Source organism: Anabrus simplex, chromosome 2 (genome assembly GCF_040414725.1).
Source record: "Anabrus simplex isolate iqAnaSimp1 chromosome 2, ASM4041472v1, whole genome shotgun sequence".
In the NCBI taxonomy this organism is placed as follows: domain Eukaryota; kingdom Metazoa; phylum Arthropoda; class Insecta; order Orthoptera; family Tettigoniidae; genus Anabrus; species Anabrus simplex.
In genome coordinates, this window is record NC_090266.1 from 557,275,657 (window position 1) to 557,296,893 (window position 21,237).

The following is a 21,237-nucleotide window of genomic DNA, read 5'->3' on the forward strand; positions in this document are numbered from 1 at the left end:
CCAATGTACTCTGCAGAGTGTCGGCATGTTGCCTGGGCCTGTTCGATCCCCTGATCTGTCCCCAATCGAGCACGCATGGGACATCACTGGACGACAACTCCAGTGTCATCCACAACCGGCATTAACTGTCCCTGTATTGACCGACCAAGTGCAACAGGCACGGAACTCCATCCCACAAGCTGACATCCGTCACCTGTATGACACAATGCATGCACGTTTGCACACCTGCATTCAACAGTCATACGATTGCACTGGTTATTAATGGACCTGCATGGCATATTTGCGATGGCCTTTCTCGCACGGATATTAACCTGTAGTCTTGTGCCTTTAATCAATTAAATATGTTACCTCAACAAATATATTGCCAAAACTTCCACATTCTACATTCCTTATTTCATGGCATCCGGATTTTTTTCCCGCCTGTGTATTAATTATATCTGAACATGTAAACTTACGTTGCTTGTATCCGCTCACTTTTCATTTGTTGCAGTTCAGCTCGAAGTTCATCTCTTTCTTGTTCACGCTCTCGGTTAAGCTCATCCATAACCCTTTGTACTTGCACAAGCTCTTGCCGAAGGACGGCTGCGTCATCAATACTCTCTCTAGGATAAAATAAATTATCACTTGATGAAATCTTGAAATTAAGAATAACATCAATAAAAGCAACAATAAAGATGCTGGTGATACAATATATAGCACTACTGAACTGATGATGTCACATTCCTATACAGCGGCAATACCAACATATGCAATTGCATGCCTGCAAAATAAACTACACAGAAATCTATAGTACAGGTAAGAATACCAGTCTAACAGATATATCAACCTTCTAGATCTCCAGTGAATATATTTAACCTTAAAAAGTAAAATCAGTAGATTATACATAATGTGGCAGTGTCCACCATTTTGTTGTGGGGCCTTGGGAGAAGTAAGTTAGCCTGGCTCCAGCTGCGAGTAACATCCCGAGTTACGCGCCCCACCCTCCCGCTGCTCCTGCAACCAGTCAGGGATGAGTCATGCGTGAAAGGCCAGTCTCCTCTGCCACCACTCTGTGATCTCGCTGTAGGTCTCCCTGACATTGCAAGAAAGCACCAGAAGGTGAACCCAGAGCTTTCCGTTTTCATAAGACTGTAAAATTCCCTACTCTTGCAAAGTATCTGGAAGGGCTGGCCTCCCTATTTAAGGAAGACTGGACGAGCTTCAGTGGTGCAGTTCTACCAGTGGTCAAAAGGGTTGTGTTCCACTAGCGATTGAGATGGTTCAGTATTGTCAGAGGTTCAGCTGAGTGAATCCAGCTGTTAAACACTGGTTCAGTCAGTGGACAGGTGAAGGCTGAGTGCTATTAGTGCTGTGTGTGTGAACTGAGGGGAAAGGCAGGACAGTGCACCTGAGCGACAAAGAGACAGTGGACAAAGTCCATTGTATGTATAGGTACTGTGTACCTGTACAGAATTGTAAGACTGTGTTGCATTCATGCAAGCAGTAAACTGTGTGATTGTGATTAATGTACAGTTTAATTTTCTAAGGATCCAAGGGATGGGTGTGGATGAATGCATACTGTGACTGTTTTAGTTTGTAAGCAAGAGAGTATGAATGAACAGTGACAGCAGAGAGAGAGAGCAAGAGAGAGAGTGCTAACTACTGTAACTGTGAGCCTGTATAGCTGTATAAGCAATGATTACTTAGTCAATAGATCTTAGAATAAATGCTAGCAATGGGTGTTTATTTATCTACCTTCCTACACACTAACATATACTTTCATCATCATAAATTAATGGATATACATTTTTGAGGATAGTGAAGAATGTTGATTCCAAATTTGAAAATGCCTTAAATTATTCTCATCTGTAGCTAAGAGTACAATCTTGCAAAAAAGTAAGAAATATATGTATGCCCTGGAGTGGATAAATTATTTAAACGATTTTCCAGTGTGGATTCACATTATGTAACACATGGATGAAAACACAGATGCTGCAAAAAGTGCCTTCTGGACTACAAAAGTGTGCACTAGTGGTCTTAACAGACATACAGTGGTGCCACATATTTCACTTTGGATTGGCTGTGAGGTGAAAGAAATGCTCCTTTTTAGTGGCTGGAAATTTGTGGCTTCAAGGAGAAAGTTGACCAGTGAAGGACTGCTTATTAAAAGGAGAGGGGCAGTAATATATGGAATGACGATTCCTTAGGGTCTTGATATTGAAGGTGGGCCACTTAAAAGATCAATCAACTTGGTGTCTTTTATTGTTAGTGTCCAAATATGAATAGCATGTCCCTCCTGATACTACATGATTTTTTCAGATGAAAATTCCATCCTAAGATCCATTAGGATCTGAACCATGACCATTTAAATGGAAACCCAGCTATCATCATCATCATCATCATCATCATCATCATCATCATCATCATCAATCTGGATTTAGTCTGTTGCCAAGGTGGCGGATTCAGTATCAACTGTTTACTTAGATTTTTCGTAAATGAAGTTCATAATTTATCAAGCATCTCCCTCAGTCAATTATTTCTCTTCTTATAAACAAGTATTTACCCCAGCTTGCCCTCTTGAATTCCAACTTTGTATTCAGTTTATGATTTTTCCTACTTTTAAAAACTCCAATGAAGCTTCTTCATCTAATAATGTCACTCCACGCCATCTCCCCACTGACAGTTCAGAACATACGGCTTAGTCAAGCAGCTCGTCTCCTAATCATCATAGTGCATATTCACTTACTAATAGGCATCACGATACGAGAATAATTTTGAAATGAAGTAAAAGTTGGCATGTAGTGCAAAACTGAACACTGACTGATGAAGGAAATATCAACCACAGGTACACTTTTCACTGTCAGCATACAGCCTACAGAGGTACATCTGTCCGCCTTCAGAAACATATTCATTTTACTTCATTAAATACCGTAAGTTACGTACATTAAGATAAATAATTTGAGTATTTATCAAATGAAATTTTACAATTAGTCATAATAATACATAATTAGATCAACTTCGTTACTTTTTTTGTCAAGTTGCTTTACGTCGCAACGACACAGATAGGTTTTATGGCGACGATGGGACAGAGAGGGACTAGGAGTGGGAAGGAAGCACCCATGGCATTAATTAAAGTACAGCCCCAGAATTTGCCTGGTGTAAAAATGGTAAACTACGGAAAACTATCTTCAGGGCTGCCGACAGTGGGGTTCAAACCCACTACCTCCCAAATACTGGATACTGGCCGCACTTAAGTGACTGCAACTATCGAGATAGGTCGTTACATTTTCTACAATAATGATTTTTCCTTTTCTTTTTCTTTTCCTAGCGGTTTAATGCCACACCAAAATTTAAGGTTTTCAGTGACATAAGGATGGGAAAGGGCTAGGTGGCAAGGTATGAACCATGGTCTTAATTAAGATACAGCCCCAGCATTTGCCTGGTATGAATATGGGAAACCATGGCAAACCATCTTCAGGGCTCCCAATGATGGGATTCAAAGCCACTATCTCCCGAATGCAAGCTCACAGCTATGCAACCTTAACTAATGGCCAACTCACCGGGTAATAAATTATTCTGTTTGTGGATGAAAGAAACAGAGTGAAAAAATGTTTGTTGAATTCAAGAAAAAGTCATTGGAAGATTTCAATAATAACCTGGAAAGGCTTGGTCAAACAGGCGAGAAACTTTCCTGATTTGTAATAAAGAATCTTAGAAAGGAAAGGATAAGAAAAATGATCAGTGTGTTGGATAAATAATTTAAGCTCATTGTGTATTCTAGGGAATCGCTGGACAGGTGGATGGAATATCGTGTAAAAGGCAATCCTTCTGTCTGAAGTTCTGTACAGTGGAGTTCATGGGGAGGAGATGAAAAATGGCAGTGAAATTATGTTTGGGGAAGTGGAAATCACAGTAAATAAACTACTGTATACTGTCATAAAGCAGCAGGAATAGATGAAACTAAATCTGAAATGGTGAAATATGGTGAAAAGGCAGGGATGAAATGGTTTCATAAGATTAGCATGGAATGTTGGTAAGGTACCTTTTCTTTGAACAAAAGCAGAAAACAAGGGAACAGGAAGGATTGCAACAACTATTGAGGTATTTCACTGATCAGTACATCAGGCAAGGTACTCATTGGCATCATATAAGGGAGGGTCCAATCAGTGGTGGAGAGTAATTGGATGAAAATGTGGTTTTAGACCAAAGAGAAGGTACCTTACCAACATTCCAAGCTAATCTTATGAAACAATTTCATCACTGCCTTTCCACCATATTTCACCATTTCAGGTTTACTTTTATCTATTCCTGCTGCTTCATGACAGGATCGCATTTTCAGTAAACACCAGGTAACGAGAAGAATGTCGCAGATCTAGAGAACGCATACAACTGAGTACTGAGAGACGCGTTACTGAGGGATTATGGAATTAAGAACAAATTATTAAAAGCAATCACAGGCATTTTATTGCCTTTGGTTGTGGCACCATACACAACCATTAACTCGGCTCAAGGGAGATAGGGTCACCTTCCCTATTCCTCCACTTGAGTAATTCCTGTCTGGCGCGTCCACGTCGCGGGGGTGGGCACCCTACACTTCAGTAGGCCGGAGTGATAGGATGGCTGAGTTCAGTCGGGGACCCAGTCCTGTGGGGTATAACACAGAACCCATGCCCAGGGATACGGGTGAAGACCTCAACGGCAGTGAAGGCGGAAGTGAAAATCACTGGTACAGCGGATCTGGCAGAAGAGGCAATATCTGATCCCTGAGATCTGACTCAGGGCCTTCTGCCTTGCAGGCTGATAGGGGACAATTAATGGCTAAGGGAGATAACCCCGACAGAAAAATCTTCGGAAGTGATAGGCCCAGCAAGCCAGCTTCTGAATAATTTGGATTTGCTTTCAAGACTAAACGAGGCCTCGGATGGAAATATTGTAATCACCAGAATAATGACTCTAGTTCCCTCATTGGTAATGATATTAATGACGGTTCAATACCCGATGCTCCATCACATCCAAAGAGGAGAACACACAAAACTCAATATGAGACTGAAATCAAAATTGCCACACTAAACATTCTGACACTAACTGGCAAAATAGAGGAATGTGTAGACTTAATGAAAACAAGGAACATAAACATACTGGGACTCAGTGAAACCAAGTGGAAGGGAAAAGGATCAAAGGAACTTGGAGACGGATACCATCTATTTTGGTCAGGTGGAGATCAAGCAAAAAATGGAGTTGGGTGTTGTTATGGATCATCAAATGAAAGATCATGTAGTAGAAGTAAAATATGTTTCTGATCGGATTCTTCACATAATGCTGAAATTGGATTCTTCCCAGAACATCAACATCATTCAGTGCTATGCACCACAGACTGGTTGTGAAGATGAAGAAAAAAGAACATTTTGAAGAAGACATAGAGGAAAGAATAAGAGGAGATGGAACAATTATCATAGGGGATATGAATGCTCAAGTAGCAACTGTGAGAGATGGATATGAAAGTATTCTAGGAGCACATGGATGGGATCCACGAAACCCAGAAGGAACTAGATTACTTGACCTCTGCCTGAGGAACAACCTTATAATAGGGAACTCATGGTATCAAAAACAAAAAAGCCATAAGGTCACAAGATATGGATGGGATGGAAAAAGTGAATCTCTTATAGATTACTTTTTGATCGACAAACAACTACAAAATAGACTGTTAGATGTAAAAGTGATTCCTAGTGTCTCCCTGGAAAGTGATCATAGACTCCTCATTGGATACTTAAAGTTTAACAAGTTAAAAGAAGTAAGAACCACACAGGTAAGAAACTGAAGACCTGGAAGCTAAAGAACAATGATAGAATAATAGAGTTCCAAGAAAACATCAAAACAGTGATACCAAAGACAGATGAAAGAACAGTTGAGGAGGAATGGAAGGATCTGAAAGAAAATGATAAAAATGATAAATGAAAATGATAACTGAGAAGGTTTGTGGACGAACCAGTGGCACAAGAAGATGGAAGGAAACTCCATGGTGGAATGACAGAACAAGAACTGCTGTCCTGAACAAGAACAACATGTTCAGAAAATATTTCAAGAACCGGACTGATCATAATAAGGAACTATACAGGGTTGCTAAAAAACAAGCAAACAAAGTTGTTACAGAAGAACGAGAGAAGTGGTTGAACAAGTGGAGTGATGAATTGAAAGAGGATGTTAATGGTAATAAGAAAATGTTATATGGGATGATGAAAAATAGAAAAAGAGATAAAGAACACTCCAAATACCTAAGAGATGATAATGAAAATCTGATCACTGAAGATGAGATCAAAGGGAGGACTTACTTTGATGAATTACTAAATGTGAATTGCATGCAGCCTACACAAAAAGACAGTATCGGTACTACCTCCTGCAAGTCTGCCTCTGACAACAGGTTAGAATTAACATGGAATGATGTAGAATATGCCTGGAAATACATCAAAACTGGAAAATCAGCAGGGGCTGATAAAATTAATGGAGAAATGATCAAGGCAATGGGCATTTCTGGAAAACACTGGATCTACAGACTCTTTCATAAGATCTGGAAAGAAGCGGACATACCAGTCGATTGGGAAACAGGCATCATAATTCCAATCTTCAAGAAAGGAGAGAGAAAGAAATGTTCCAACTATAGAGGCATCACTTTAACATCTCAAGTTGGTAAACTTTATGAAAGAATTATAGAGCGTAAAATCAGACCCCTTATTGAAGAGAACCTCTTCGAAGAACAGTATGGATTCAGGAAGGGGAGATCAACAACTGATTTAATCTTTACAGTCCGTCAGTTAATGGAAAAATACTATGAACACAACTGAGATTTGTGTTTAGCCTTTCTGGATATCAAGAAAGCATTTGATGCAGTGAATAGAGAGAAGGTGTGGGAAGCACTGAAGAAAATTGGAATACAGGATGACATGATACACTGGATCAAGAATTTGTATGAAGATACCCGAAGTAAAGTCAAAACACCTACAGGAATGACTGAAACCTTTGATATAAAGTCTGGGTTAAGACAGGGTGGTGTTCTGTCTCCTCTTCATTTCATCACTGTGATGAACGAGATTCAGAGAAAAGTTCACCAAACCATTGGAGGTAAGAAAATGAAAGTTATCTTGTTTGTGGATGATATATGCTTGTGGGGAGACTCTAAAGAAGGTCTTCAAGGACAAATAAACTCCTGGGCAGAATCTGCTAAAGAATATGGACTCATCTTCAGCCAAGAGAAAAGTGAGGTTATGGTCATGAAGAGATACGGGCAACCAATGGGACACAATGAAATGGAGGGGAAACAGCTACAGATGAACCATCAATTCAAATATCTTGGAAGTGTTATCTCTGATACTGGTTCTATAGATAAGGAAATTTCCCACAGAATTCAGGCAGGTAGCAACTTTTACAAAATAGTTACAGACATAATATAGAACAAAACAATACCAAGAAAATGTAAGAGAGTCATATATGAAACTTATTACGTACCAATGGTTGCGAAAAATGGACCATGAGAAACAGAGATGTTAGTAGAATCCAGGCAGCAGAAATGAAATTTGTCCGTAGCATGATCGGCAAAACACGGAGGGACAGAGTCCGTAATGAGGAAATCCGCAAGCGGGCTCAAGTTGTAAGACTGCAGGACAAAATAACAGTGCAGCGACTGAGATGGTATGGACATATGCGACGCATGGGTGATAACAGATTACCAAAAAAAATGTACCATCTAAAACTTGAAGATAAAAGACCAAGAGGGCGACCAAGACTCAGGTACAAGAACATGGTGAAGATTGATATTCAATAGAGAGGACATACTTTGGAAAGCATTGAAGAAGGAGAGAAGTTCAGGGACCGCAACTGGTGGAGAAGCCTCGTTTGCCGACCCATCGCTTAAGATGGAACAACGTGGGATATGTGTACAGGCATTTTATTGGGCCGATGCATAAGTTTGTGCGGTATCGATGTGACATAAAGAAAATAGAAAAAAAAAAAAAAAAATTGTTTTTTTTTTTGCTAGGGGCTTTACGTCGCACCGACACAGATAGGTCTTATGGCGACGATGGGATAGGAAAGGCCTAGGAGTTGGAAGGAAGCGGCCGTGGCCTTAATTAAGGTACAGCCCCAGCATTTGCCTGGTGTGAAAATGGGAAACCACGGAAAACCATTTTCAGGGCTGCCGATAGTGGGATTCGAACCTACTATCTCCCGGATGCAAGCTCACAGCCGCGCGCCTCTACGCGCACGGCCAACTCGCCCGGTAAACAATTGTTTAGAAGGGTTATAGGGAGGTACATTCAGTTCAGGGAAACGGGGTGGTCTAGGGAGCAGTGATAAGGGTATAGGGATCTGGAAGTCAAAAACGGATGACATAAAAATGTTTGTGTTGAACTGCTGAAGTATTGTAAAGAAAGGAATAGAATAAAATAATTTAACAGATATATACTTACCAGATATTGTAATAGGAGTTGAATCATGGTTGAGAAATGATATAATGGGTGCAGAAATTTTCTCAGGGAACTGGAGTGTAAATCATGGAGATAGGACAGGAATGGTAGGAGGGGGAGTATACATTCTGGTGAAAAAAGAATATGTAAGCTACGAAAAAGTTAAAGACGAGAAACATTAAGTTTTAGGAGTAAAGCTCATTTCTAAAGATAATAGGCATCTTGATGTCTTTGGAGTGTACAGACCGGGAAAAGGTAGCACTGATGCTGATTCAGAATTATTTGATAAGATAATCAACTATGTGGGAAACGACATGGAAAGGAATATGATTGTAGCAGGGGATCTCAATTTACCAAATGTCAATTGGGAAGGTAAGGTGAATGGCAGGAAGGATGACCAACAAATGGCAAATAAATTAATATGCGAAGGACAGCTGAATGGAACCAACTAAAGGGAAGAATACTGTGGACGTGGTGCTGATAAAACCAGATGAGATCCATAGAGACACCAAAGTAACAGATGATATTAGTGATCACAAAGCTGGTTTTGTTGTAGCTAAATATAAATGTGAAAGAAAGGAAGATATTAAAATTAGGATTATTAGGCAATACCATATAGATGATGAAACAGGCATGAGGAAGCTTTAAAATGTAGCTATGAACGGTGGAAAATGGTAAATAAAAATGTAAACACACTCTGGGATGGGTTTAAAGCAATTAATGAGGAATGTGGAAACAGGTTTGTACCTTTAAAAGTGGTAAGGAATGGTAAAGACTCACTATATTATAACAGAGAAGTAAGGAGACTAAGGAGGAGGTGCAGATTGGAAAGAAATAGAGTTAGAAATAGCTGTTGAAGTAAGGAGAAACTGAAGGAACTTACTAGGAAATTGAATCTAGCAAAGAAGTCAGCTAGGCATAACATGATGACAAGCATAATTAATTGGCAGTCATACAAATTTTAGTGAAATATGAAAGGTTATGTATACATACTTTAAGACAAAAACAGGTTCCAAGAAAGACATTCCAGGAATAATTAATGAACAAGAGGAGTGTGTATGTGAGGATCTTCAAATGGCAGAAGAATTCAGTCAGCAGTATGCAAAGATTGTTGGTTACAGGGATAATGACCAGGTAGAGGAGGTGACTAATACTAAAGAAGTATTAAAATTTACCATTGATAACGACGACATTTACAACAAGATACAAAAGTTGAAAACTAGAATAGCGGCTGAAATTTATGAGATTTTGGGGCATATGCTAAAGACAGTGGGTTGGGATATATTACTATACCTGAAGTACTTATTTGATTATTGTTTGCATGAAGGAGATATACCTGACCAACAAATGGCAAATAAGTTAATATGCGAAGGATAGCTGATTCAGAAAGTAATGGAACCAACTAAAGGGAAGAATACTCTGGACGTGGTGCTGATAAAACCAGATGAGATCCATAGAGACACCGAAGTAACAGATGATATTAGTGATCACAAAGCTGGTTTTGTTGTAGGAAAGGGTGAGAGAAAGCTGAAAATTACAGGGCAGTCAGTTTGACATGCTTTGGGAAAGCATTCTTTCTGATTATATTAGACATGTTTGCAAAATTAATAACTAGCTCGATAGAAGGCAGTTCGGGTTTAGGAAAGGTTATTCCACTGAAGCTCAACTTGTAGAATTCCAGCCAGATTTATAAGATATCTTGGATTCTGGAGGGCAAATGGATTATATTGCAAATGACCTGTGTATGGCATTTGATAGGGTAGATCATGGGAGACTACTGGCAAAAATGAGTGCAACATGACTAGACAAATGATTGACTGAATGGGTTGCTATATTTCTAGAAAATATATCTCAGAGAATTCAAGTAGGCAAAGCTTTATCTGACCCTGTAATAATTAAGAGGGGAATTCCTCAAGGCAGTATTATTGGACCTTTATGTTTTCTTACATATATAAATGATATGAGTAAGGAAGTGGAATCATAGATAAGGCTTTTTGAAGATGATGTTATTCTGTGTAGAGTAATAAATAAGTTAGAAGATTGTGAGCAACTGCAAAATGACCTTGATAATATTGTGAGATGGACAGTTGGCAATGGTATGATGAGAAACGTGGTTAAAAGTCATGTTGTGAGTCTCACAAATAGGAAAAGTCCTCTCAGTTTTAATTACTGCATTGATGGGGTGAGAGTTCCTTAAAGGAATCATTGTAGGTACCTAGATGTTAATATAAGGAAAGATCTTCATTGGGGTAATCACCTAAATGGGATTGTAAATGAAGGATACAGATCTCTGCACATGGTAATGAGGGTGTTTAGGGGTTGTAGTAAGGATGTAAAGGAGAGGGCATATAAGTCTCTGGTAAGACCCCAACTACAGTATGGTTCCTGTGCATGGGACCCTAACCAGGATTACTTGATTCAAGAACTGGAAAAAATACAAAGAAAAGCAGCTCGATTTGTTTTGGGTTATTTCAAGCAAAAGAGTAGTGTCACAAATACTCATATGTTGCAAAGTTTGGGCTGGGAAGACTTGGGAGAAAGGAGACGAGCTGCTCGACTAAGCCATATGTTACAAGTTACAACTCACATAGTTGTTCCGTATTGAAAATGACTTTAGGCAAGAAATATCTTAAAGATAATTTAATAAAACCACCTATTCAATACATACCAGGTTTAATGTGGTTTAAATCTACATGAATTTATATAGACTTATCAGGGCATCTTCAGCCTTAAGATCAAGGTCTGGGACCTTATTTAACCCTATATAGTATGAAATATGGACGTTAATGTTACACAGTAATAACCTCTGAGTCAGCTAAGTGGATGCATTTGGATGTGCTAGGAGTAAGTGATATTCGGGTAAGGTGAGACAACGAGGAAGAGATAGGCGATTATAAAGTGTACTTGACGGGTGTTAGAAAGGGAAGGGCAGAGTATGGGCTAGGGCTGTTTATCAAGAATACCACTGCACACAATACAGTTTCTGTTAGGCACGTAAATGGAATGATGTGGGTAGTACCAATATAAATGGTCTATTATTGGACATTATAAATTTTCCAGCTATCTCATTCTTGGTTGCCAGCATTTCACCCCCATGTGCTAAGTTGGCATCATTAGTTGGTACTTAGCACACCCACCATGCCTAGTGCATACCGTGGTGGCAACTGCGTAGGCTACTTGGAGCCACCGGCAGTGTCAATGCACTAGGAGAGACTTTGTCTCATTACCAAAAATTGATGCCTGCTTGGCCATCAGATGATATAGATGTTGATTCCCATAGGAAATCTGAAATATTTGTCCTGAATGAGTAAATTTATAATATCAATATACTGTAAATGGTCCGTTATTGGACATTACAAATTTTCCAGCTAACTCATTCTTCCTTGCCAGCGTTTCGCCCCTGTGTGCTAAGTTTGGCTCATCAGTTCATACTTAGCACACACGGGACAAATATTTCAGGTTCCCTATGGGAATCAACATCTATATCATCTGATGGCCAAGCAGGCATCAATTTTTGGTAATGAGACAAAGTCTCTCATAGTTCATTGGCTCCAAGTAGCCTACACAGTGGCCTCCACGGTATGCACTAGCCATGCGTGTTGGTGGGTGTGCTAAGTACCAACTGATGAGCCCAACTTAGCACACGGGGGCAAAACACTGGCAACCAAGAATGAGTAGCTGGAAAATTTATAATGTCAAATAATGGACCATTTATAATGGTATTATAAATTTACTCATTCGGGACAAATACTTCAGGTTCCCTATGGGAATCAACATCTGTATCACATGATGTGGGTAGATTAGTCAGTTGGAGGAATCAGGACGAGAACTGTTTCAGTGTATTCACCATGTGAGGGTGCAGATGAGGATGCATTTGACAAGTTTTATGAAGCATTGAGTGACATCGTGGTCAGGGTCAACAGCAGGGGTAGAATAGTGCTAATGGGTGATTTCAATGTGAGCATTGGAAATAGAACTGAAGGATACAAAAGGGTGATTGGTAAATATGGGGAATATATGGAAGCTAATGGGAACGGGAAGTGTTTGCTGGACTTCTGTGCTAGTATGGGTTTAGCAGTTACGAATACATATTTCAAGCATAAGGCTATTCACCACCACACATGGGAGGCTAGGGGAACCAGATCCATAAGAGACTATATCTCAACTGGCTTTGAATTCAGGAAATCTGTTAGTTATGTATGAGTCTTCCAGGGATTTCTCAATGATACAGACCACCATCTGATCTGTAATGAACTAAGTATCTCTTGGCCTAGGGTAGAGAAGGTGAAATATGCTTGCAAACCAATAAGGGTAGAAAATCTCCAGGACGAGGAAATTAGACATGGATATAATTAGTGAGAAGTTTCGAACAGTAGACAGTAAGCAGGTTCAGGATATAGAAAGAGAATGGGTAGCATACAGGGATGCTGTAGTAGAAACAGCAAGGTAATGCCTAGGAACAACTGTGTGTAAAGATGCGAAAAGGCAAACATCTTGGTGGAATGATGAAGTGAGAGCAGCTTATGAACGTGAAAAGAAAGGCTTATCAGAAATGACTCCAAACAAGGGACGAGGCAGACAGGGATTTGTACGTAGACGAAAGAAAGAGAGCAAAACAAATAGTTGTTGAATCCAATAAGAAGTCGTGAAAAGATTTTGGTAATAACCTGGAAAGGCTAGGTCAAGCAGCAGGGAAACCTTTCTGGTAGGTGTACTAGGTACCAATTGATGAGCCCACCCTGGCACACGAGGGCGAAACGCTGGCAATCAAGAATGAGTTAGCTGGAAAATTTATAATGTCCAAAAATGGACCATTTATATTGGTATTTCTGGACAGTATTAAAGAATATCAGGAAGGGAAGGAAAAATGAAATGAACGGTGTTTTGAGTAATTCAGGTGAACTCATAATAGATCCCAGAGAATCACTGGACACATGGAGGGAATATTTTGAACATCATCTCAACGTAACAGGATAAAGTATAGTGGGAAGGCAGGGATAAAATGGCTTCATAGAGTAGTAAGATTAGCATGGAGTGTTGGTAAGGTACCTTCATATTGGACAAAACAGTAATTGCACCTATCTATAAGCAAGGGAACAGGAAGGATTGCAACAACTATCAAGGTATATCTTGATTAGTTAACCAGGCAAAGTATTCACTGGCATCTTGGAAGGGAGGGTGCAATCAGTAGTTGACAGGAAGTTTGATGAAAACCAGTGTGGTTTCAGTCCACAGAGGGGCTGTCAGGATCAGACTTTCAGTATGCGCCAGGTAATTGAAAAATGCTATGAGAGGAATAGGCAGTTGTGTTTATGTTTCGTAGATCTAGAGAAAGCATAGGGTGGATCATGGGAGACTACTGGCAAAAATGAGTGCAATTGGACTAGACAAAAGAGTGACTGAATGGGTTGCTATATTTCTAGAAAATAGATCTCAGAGAATTAGAGTAGGTGAAGCTTTATCTGACCCTGTAATAATTAAGAGGGGAATTCCTCAAGGCAGTATTATCGGACCTTTATGTTTTCTTATATATATAAATGATATGAGTAAAGGAGTGGAATCGGAGGTAAGGCTTTCTGCGGATGATGTTATTCTCTATAGAGTGATAAATAAGTTACAAGATTGTGAGCAACTGCAACGTGACCTCGAAAATGTTGTGAGATGGACAGCAGGCAATGGTATGTTGATAAACAGGGTTAAAAGTCAGGTTGTGAGTTTCACAAATAGGAAAAGTCCTCTCAGTTTTAATTACTGCGTTGAGGGGGTGAAAGTTCCTTTTCGGGATCATTGTAAGTATCTACGTGTTAATATAAGGAAAGATCTTCATTGGGGTAATCACATAAATGGGATTGTAAATAAAGGGTACAGATCTCTGCACATGGTTATGAGGGTGTTTAGGGGTTGTAGTAAGGATGTAAAGGAGAGTGCATGTAAGTCTCTGGTAAGATCCCAACTAGAGTATGGCTCCAGTGTATGGGACCCTCACCAGGATTACTTGATTCAAGAACTGGAAAAAATACAAAGAAAAGCAGCTCGATATGTTCTGGGTGATTTCCGACAAAAGAGTAGCGTTACAAAAATGTTGCTATGTTTGGGTTGGGAAGAATTGAGAGAAAGAAGAAGAGCTGCTCGACTAAGTGGTATGTGATAAAAATCATTGTTATCCATATTGAAGATACTGAATGTAGGATGTTAAAAGGTTTGTTTTTTTCACCTATTCAATATATATAAATTTTATAATTTAGGAATTTATTGTAGATTCCACTTGAGACATGTTTCGCCCTTCATTGAGGGCATCATCAGTCAAAATATCACCTCAAGGTAAAAAAATCAGGTAACTGGTTAGTAGTAGACATGTACAAATTAATACATATTATTAACAACATACAAAAATTAAGTATGAGAAATAGTTGCACAAAAGTGATGGTTGAACATGTAGGTTTATAGATGAAAGGTCAGCACCAATGCCTAAAATTAACATAGTAGAGTTCTGCAGTGGTGCTCTGGAGAAACATTTGACGCAATCATATGATAATAAAAAGTTAAAAATATTTACATTATAACAATTAAGGGAGAAAAGGTGTAGTGTTTGGCGTCAATGTTTTTAACCTACAATTGATGTCAAAGGTTGGTAACTATACAGTATTTACATTGTTCTATTGAACAGTTGAGAAAAAGTTTTAAAAATTTTTACATTTAACATTCAGCATAAATGTTTGTAAATAAAAACTAATGTCAATGGTTGGTAACTATATAGTAATTACTTTATCTAATTGAATAGTTGAGAATTTACAATTAAATACATATTTACACAAGAGCAGTTGGTGCGCAAGGATAAATAATTTTTTTTTTTTTTTTTAGTACCAAGTGCGTCCTGATGTTTTAGAGGTTGGAAGAAGGAAATAGCATTGACATTTCAGAAATATGTAGAGCAGTTTATTTTAGTTAAAATCACCGGGGGTAGGGAAAATTTCATAGCCGTATGAGGTTTTTTAGGCATCAAACTGAAAGTTTTCCAGTTGCAGCGCCGAGATCGGGATGGAGACTGGTCAGTGTGGCTGGAGATTCATGGGTAATCCGTGCGTTTGAACGGCAACAATGGTGACAGATAAGAACAACAACTTCATCCCGTAGTCCGCCTTACTTTATTCCACGGAACAATATCATTTTGTCTCACCGGCATTTCACACCGATGTCTTCACATCACAATCGATGCTACAGAAGTCAACTAAAAGAATAAGCGGAAGTCTCAACCCGCAACATTTTTCCTAATTAGCAATTACCCACTATTAACTGTCACCATTGTTGCCGTTCAAACGCACGGATTACCCATGAATCTCCAGCCACACTGACCAGTCTCCATCCCGATCTCGGCGCTGCAACTGGAAAACTTTCAGTTTGATGCCTAAAAAACCTCATACGGCTATGAAATTTTCCCTACCCCCGGTGATTTTAACTAAAATAAACTGCTCTACATATTTCTGAAATGTCAATGCTATTTCCTTCTTCCAACCTCTAAAACATCAGGACGTACTTGGTACTAAAAAAAAAAAAAAAAAATTATTTATCCTTGCGCACCAACTGCTCTTGTGTAAATATGTATTTAATTGTAAATTCTCAACTATTCAATTAGATAAAGTAATTACTATATAGTTACCAACCATTGACATTAGTTTTTATTTACAAACATTTATGCTGAATGTTAAATGTAAATATTTTTAAAACTTTTTCTCAACTGTTCAATAGAACAATGTAAATACTGTATAGTTACCAACCTTTGACATCAATTGTAGGTTAAAAACATTGACGCCAAACACTACACCTTTTCTCCCTTAATTGTTATAATGTAAATATTTTTAACTTTTTATTATCATATGATTGCGTCAAATGTTTCTCCAGAGCACCACTGCAGAACTCTACTATGTTAATTTTAGGCATTGGTGCTGACCTTTCATCTATAAACCTACATGTTCAACCATCACTTTTGTGCAACTATTTCCCATACTTAATTTTTGTATGTTGTTAATAATATGTATTAATTTGTACATGTCTACTACTAACCAGTTACCTGATTTTTTTACCTTGAGGTGATATTTTGACTGATGATGCCCTCAATGAAGGGCGAAACATGTCTCAAGTGGAATCTACAATAAATTCCTAAATTATAAAATTTATATATATTGAATAGGTGAAAAAAACAAACCTTTTAACATCCTACATTAAGTGGTATGTTCCGAGCTGTCAGCGGAGAGATGGCGTGGAATGACATTAGTAGACGAATAAGTTTGAATGGCGTTTATAAAAGTAGGAAAGATCACAATATGAAGATAAAGTTGGAATTCAAGAGGACAAACTGGGGCAAATATTCATTTATAGGAAGGGGAGTTAGGGATTGGAATAACTTACCACGGAAGATGTTCAATAAATTTCCAATTTCTTTGAAATCATTTAGGAAAAGGCTAGGAAAGCAACAGATAGGGAATCTGCCACCTGGGCGACTGCCCTAAATGCAGATCAGTATTGATTGATTGATTGATTGATTGATTGATTGATTGATACGACAGGGTACCGAGGGAAAAGATGTTTGCCATACTGGGGGACTATGGGATTGAAGGCATTTATGTTGACAATTGGGCTTCAGTGAGAATTGATGATAGACTGGGTTCTTGGTTCAGGGTACGTACAGGGGTTAGAAAAGGCTATAATCTTTCACCTTTGCTGTTCGTAGTTTACATGGATCATCTGCTGAAAGGTATATAATGGCAGGGAGGGATTCAGTTAGGTGGAAATGTAGTAAGCAGTCTGGCCTACGCTGATGACTTGGTCTTAATGGCAGATTGTGCCGAAAGCCAGCAGTCTAATACCTTGGAACTTTAAAATAGGTGCAATGAGCATGGTATGAAAATTAGCCTTTCAAAGACTAAATTGATATCAGTAGGTAAGAAATTCAACAGAACTGAATGTCAGATTGGTGATACAGAGCTAGAACAGGTTGATAATTTCAAGTATTTAGGTTGTGTGTTCTTCCAGGATGGTAATATAGTAAGTGAGATTGAATCAAGGTGTAGTAAAGCTAATGCAGTGAGCTCGCAGTTGCGATCAACAGTATCCTGTAAGAAGGAAGTCAGCTCCCAGACGAAACTATCTTTACATCGGTATGTTTTCAGACCAACTTTGCTTTACGGGAGCAAAAGCTTCGTGGACTCCGGATATCTTATTCATAAGTTAGAAGTAACAGACATGAAAGTAGCGAGAATGATCGCTGGTACAAACAGGTGGGAACAATGTCAGGAGGGTACTCAGAATGAGGAGATAAGGCCTATTTTAGGAATGAACTCGATGGATGAAGCTGTACACATAAGGCGGCTTCGGTGGTGGAGTCATGTCAGGCGAATGGAGGAGGATAGGTTACCTAGGAGAATAATGGACTCTGTTATGGAGGGTAAGAGAAGTAGAGGTAGACCAAGACGATGATGGTTAGACTCAGTTTCTAACGATTTAAAGATAAGAGGTATAGAACTAAATGAGGCCACAGCACTAGTTGCAAATAAAGGATTGTGGTGACGTTTAGTAAATTCACGGAGGCTTGCAGACTGAATGCTGAAAGGCGTAAGTCTATAATGATAATGCATGTATATATGTATGTGAATAATACATAAATGTAAGCGGCATAAATTAATGGTATTTTAACACAATTAAAACTTGTCAGTCCTATTCTATTTAATTTTTTAAAATGTCCAAAACTACAGTAAAATAGATCTTCTTCATCCAAGTTGATGATTAAGTCTCCATTCGTGATTGACAACACATTCCAAAATTGGCTTCATCAAGATTAAGTAAACGATATATGTGGGTCAAATGAGTCCCCGGGTGAATATATTCTTTACCTAAGACCACTGCCATCCTAATGATCATCAAGTTGGATGAAGAAGATCCATTTTAGTTTTGGACATTTTTAAAAATTAGATATAATAGGACTGACAAGTTTTAATTGTGTTAAAATACCATTAATTTATGTCACTTACATTTACGTATTATTCACATTTTTAAAAATATTATTGAGGCATATTAATTTTAAGAGGTTATTACTGTGTAACATTAACGTCCATATTTCATACTATATATTGTTAAATAACGTCCCGGACCTTGACCGGTTGACTACAGGCTGAAGATGCCAAAAAAGGGTGTAACATGTACCTGATAAGTCTATATAAATTCATGTAGATTTAAACCACATTAAACGTAATATGTATTGAATAGATGGTTTTATTAAATTATCTTTAAGATATTTTGCCTAAGCGGTATGTTCCAAGCTGTCAGTGGAGAGATGGCGTGGAACGACATTAGTATACGAATAAGTTTGAGTGGTGTCTTTAAAAGTAGGAAAGTTCACAATATGAAAATAAAGTTGGAATTCAAGAGGACAAATGGGGCAAATAATCATTCACAGGAAAGGGAATTAGGGATTGGAATAACTTACCAAGGGAGATGTTCAATAAATTTTCAATTTCTTTGAAATCATTTATGAAAACGCTAGGAAAACAACAGGTAGGGAATTTGTCACGCGGGCAACTGTCCTAAATTCAGATCAGTAGTGAGTGATTTCTTGTTTCTAGGCATTGACTGCTGCTTATTCCCAGCGTGATGACTAGACCTGGGAATTACATGTAGTATTAAGTAGCAAAATATATACTTAAATATTTAACAAAAAGCATCAAAATATATAGAAAAGTATGTAGAATGGGTAAAATATGCAAGATCACATATGGAATATAAACTCACCATACTGTTCATTACAACATACAAAACATGCTATATATGAAATTTTGTAGCACAGTGAACAATTACGTATTTCTCAATACTGTATTCTCTGGGGTCACTCAAGGACGTTTGTCAATCAGGATGTTCTATTTTTCCTTTTTCCTTCCCCCCCCCCCCTTTTTTTTTTTTTTTTACAATTTGTTTTACGTCACACCAACTTAGATAGGTCTTCTGGCGGCAAGGGGATATGAAAGGGCTAGGAGTGGGAAGAAAGTGGTTGTAGCCTTAATTTAGGTACAGCCCCAGCATTTGCCTGGTGTGAAAATGGGAAACCACAGAAAACCATATTCGGGCTGCCGACAGGGGTTGGAACCCACTGTCTCCCGGATGCAACCTCACAGCTGTGCACCCCTAACTGCACGGCCAACTTGTCGGTAATTTACTACATACACTTGCACCGGTTTCCCCATATACAGCACTTAGTTTTTCAATAGCATCCTCTATGACAGCAATAGAATCTTGCAGTGGTAGTCCTGATGTTTCTAGACGTTTTATGCTTTCTGGAAGCCAGCTGAATTTGCTGATGATTTAGGCTTTTGAAGAAACCACTTTAGAGTCAATAAAGGCAGTGTGTGATTCACAAATAGATACAGTACATTCAGGAACAAAAGTATCTACAAGTCTTTAAAGCATCTAGATGCTTGCAATAGAAGTTAACTGCTTGTATCCATGTTCCCCACCTCGTTAACAGGTTCCGGAAATCTTTGGCAACATGTTGCAGTGCATGAGCCAAGCATGTAAAATGGAACATATTGGGATAAAACCCTTCAGAGGAGTTGTAGCTTTAAGCATATATGCAGCAGCATCAGAATATATCACTGAGACCTTTTCCTCTTGAACCTCAATCGGCCACAAAGCTTTTAATCCATCATTAACAAATCTCACAATAGTTGAGTGATTTGTACAGTCCAGGTCTTTAAAGTAAATCAAACACTGCCTTGTGGCACCATAATTGTTTGCTTCCCTACCACTATATTTGCAATAAATCTACCCTTAGCATCCGTTGTTTCATTAACATTCCTATTTACTGTCTTATGTTGTACATCGTTCAGACTTGAAGATAATTCTTGCATAGTATTGATTGGTGAGGAAAATGTTGCCTGCAGTATTTTTCCAGAAAAGATGTGAATTCAGCCACTACAAGTTTATACCATGGAATATTGGCTGCAATCATTGCACTGCATAAGTCTTTATAAAAATGGTTACTTGAAGGTGACGGCTGCAACTGTGTTAAAAGTATTTGTTTCTTCTTTAGTCCTAATTGTTGGTTTTTCTATGCAGAACAGTTTGTGCATGTTGTTCCAGGTAGGTTTCCATGGAACATATGATATGTTTGTTGCATACTTGAGAAATCACTACACCGCCATCAGTTGTAAGGGACTCATCAGCTCGACTGCAATCCATGATTTTAATATGATTGATTGATTGATTGATTGATTGATTGATTGATTGATTGATTGATTGATGTTTATTGTTTAAAGGGGCCTAACATCCAGGTCATCGGCCCCTATGATTTTAATTTTGAAGCCAGCAAGCACGCAACTGGTGCCATATTGACTTTAGAGAAAGCTGATGCTCATGAACTATGTTCTTCAGCTGTTTTAAAAAAACAGATCAAAAAGTTGGACGAAGAAGATCCATTTTAGTTTTGAACATTTTTTAAAATTAGATAGATACATTTCAAAAGAAGAAAGCTTTAAGAAGAGATCTGGAAATTTCTAAGTAAGAAAGAGGTCACAGAAATGTGTTTGGAAAAATATTTCTTGAAAAGTCAATGTACAAGTGGTTAGTATGAAAGCAATTAACTCTAATAGGGCTGAAAGATGTAAGGATGGGCACATAGCACATTGTATTAAAGTAACAGTGTTTCTAGCAGCTAATTGGAACCTTTGGATGAACCAATTTCACAAGTAGACTTTACCTGCACTTGTCATCCTTTCAAATACCTGTCGCTCATAATTATCTTAACTCTCCTGTTGAG

The 21,237-nt window shown here is 38.4% G+C and overlaps 1 protein-coding gene across 3 annotated transcripts in view; it reads right to left on the reverse strand.

Annotated features, from left to right (window-relative positions):
- Positions 1 to 21,237, reverse strand: part of LOC136864219 (early endosome antigen 1) — a 576,229-nt gene that overhangs the window by 330,287 nt on the left and 224,705 nt on the right. For all 3 annotated transcript variants that reach the window (XM_067140939.2, XM_067140936.2, XM_067140937.2), the window contains one exon: positions 456 to 602. In XM_067140939.2, coding sequence (XP_066997040.2) covers positions 456 to 602 — 147 coding nt within the window. The remainder of the gene's footprint in view (positions 1 to 455; positions 603 to 21,237) is intronic.